Genomic DNA, 1,683 nt, shown 5'->3' on the forward strand with positions numbered 1-1,683 from the left:
CGGACACGACTAAACAATTAAACAACAATAGCAGATTCAATGGGGGTGGGGCCCTGTTCCAACATAAGTCCAGGTTTAAGGGAAGACAAGAGGTTCAGAAGGCTAGAAAAGCAGCCACAGGAGCCAAAGTGTTTTGGGAGCCTTTGGCTGGAGAACTACAGTCAAGGTATTATTTCATTGCAAGACAGTTACCCAACACTATTTCACCACCTTGCTGTGCCCAAATTCAGGACTGTGCATCTCTTGTCACCTTCCGACTTCCCATTTGAAATGGCAATGACCAGGACAGCATCCTTCAACCACCTATTAGAAGTCGAGTCCCATTGAGCACAGCAAGGTTACTTTCGAGCAAATACCTGTTTAGGGCGCATGATCCCTTGCAACCAAGTTCAAGCAGTGCTCACTCCCAGGGAAGTATGAAGAAATCTGTCCCAGATTTGGTAGGGGCTTCAAAGGCCATCTGGCCCAAGCACTGCTGATACATATAACTTTAACCCACTGCTTCAAACCCTCTCCCTGTGGAGGATCCCCATCATTTCTGTGACAAGCTATCCAAGTATTTGAAACCCCATTCTGTGCGTGCCTAACTAAGCAGCAAGCCCAGCTGAAGTTCTCCAACGAGACCCCATTCCTAGGCGTGTTTGCACTGAATTAACTCCTGCTCTGTTGCTCCCATGTACATTTGCAGCCCAAGAGTTTGATTTGCCCTTTCAAAGATCCCCCCCCCCCGTTCCCACCTCCACCTCCGGGCGAGATTTACACTACACCACCGACCCGCTCCTCCTCCTCCTCCTCCCCTCGCGCCCCCCCCCCCCCCCACAGACGGGCAGCTCACCTTATCGCCCTCCATAGCAGCACGCAACCGTCCCGAGATGCAGCATCCCCGACGGCGCCCGCAGCTTCCCCTCGGGCTCTGGAAAAACTTGCAGGCCGCAGCTTAGGTTAGGCTACCTAGGCAACTGCGTCCCAGTCCCGCCTAGCAACAAGGGAGGTGGAGCGAGGTCGCAGCCGATAGGTTGAAAGTCGACCTCGGTGGGCCAATCGAACGAAAGCTACCCGGGAAGGCGGGACGAAAGCGCACAAGGGGTTCTGGGAATTGAAGTCAAAGCCACACAGGAGGACGCGGGTGGCGCTGTGGGTTAAACCACAGAGCCTAGGACTTGCCGATCAGAAGGTTGGCGGTTCAAATCCCCGCAATGGGGTGAGCTCCCATTGCTGGGTCCCTGCTCCTGCCCACCTAGCAGTTCGAAAGCACGTCAAAGTGCAAGTAGATAAATAGGTACCGCTCTGGTGGGAAGGTAAACGGCGTTTGCGTGCGCTGCTCTGGTTCACCAGAAGCGGCTTAGTCATGCTGGCCACATGACCCGGAAGCTGTATGCCGGCTCCCTCGGCCAATAAAGCGAGATGAGCGCTGCAACCCCAGAGTCGGCCACGACTGGACCTAATGGTCAGGGGTCTGTTTACCTTTACCACACAGGAGGCGCTGATTGCAATTTCGGGAGGGAGGCGGTTAGGAGATTAAAGGATCGCCGGAGCGATCTTCTTTTTCGGCAGCGATAGAAGCAGGAAAAAACTCTTTGAAATGGCAGAATAAGGCTATTCATCGTTTTAAGAGGAGGAGGAGGAGAAGAAAAAATAGATCTCTCCGGCTTTTTTTTTAACTTTTAAAAAACTAAGGTTGTT

The 1,683-nt window shown here is 52.9% G+C and overlaps 1 protein-coding gene across 1 annotated transcript in view; it reads right to left on the reverse strand.

Moving 5' to 3' along the window:
- The window catches only part of DYNC2I1 (dynein 2 intermediate chain 1), a 28,198-nt gene extending 27,222 nt beyond the window's left edge, over nucleotides 1-976 (reverse strand). The window contains exon 1 of the mRNA XM_081931545.1: nucleotides 836-976. Within this exon, the coding sequence (XP_081787671.1) occupies nucleotides 836-850 (15 nt within the window). The 5' untranslated portion in view covers nucleotides 851-976. The remainder of the gene's footprint in view (nucleotides 1-835) is intronic.
- Between the last annotated feature and the right edge of the window lie 707 nt (nucleotides 977-1,683).

This window comes from Podarcis melisellensis, assembly GCF_964234715.1.
Source record: "Podarcis melisellensis genome assembly, chromosome: 12".
Lineage (NCBI taxonomy): Eukaryota > Metazoa > Chordata > Lepidosauria > Squamata > Lacertidae > Podarcis > Podarcis melisellensis.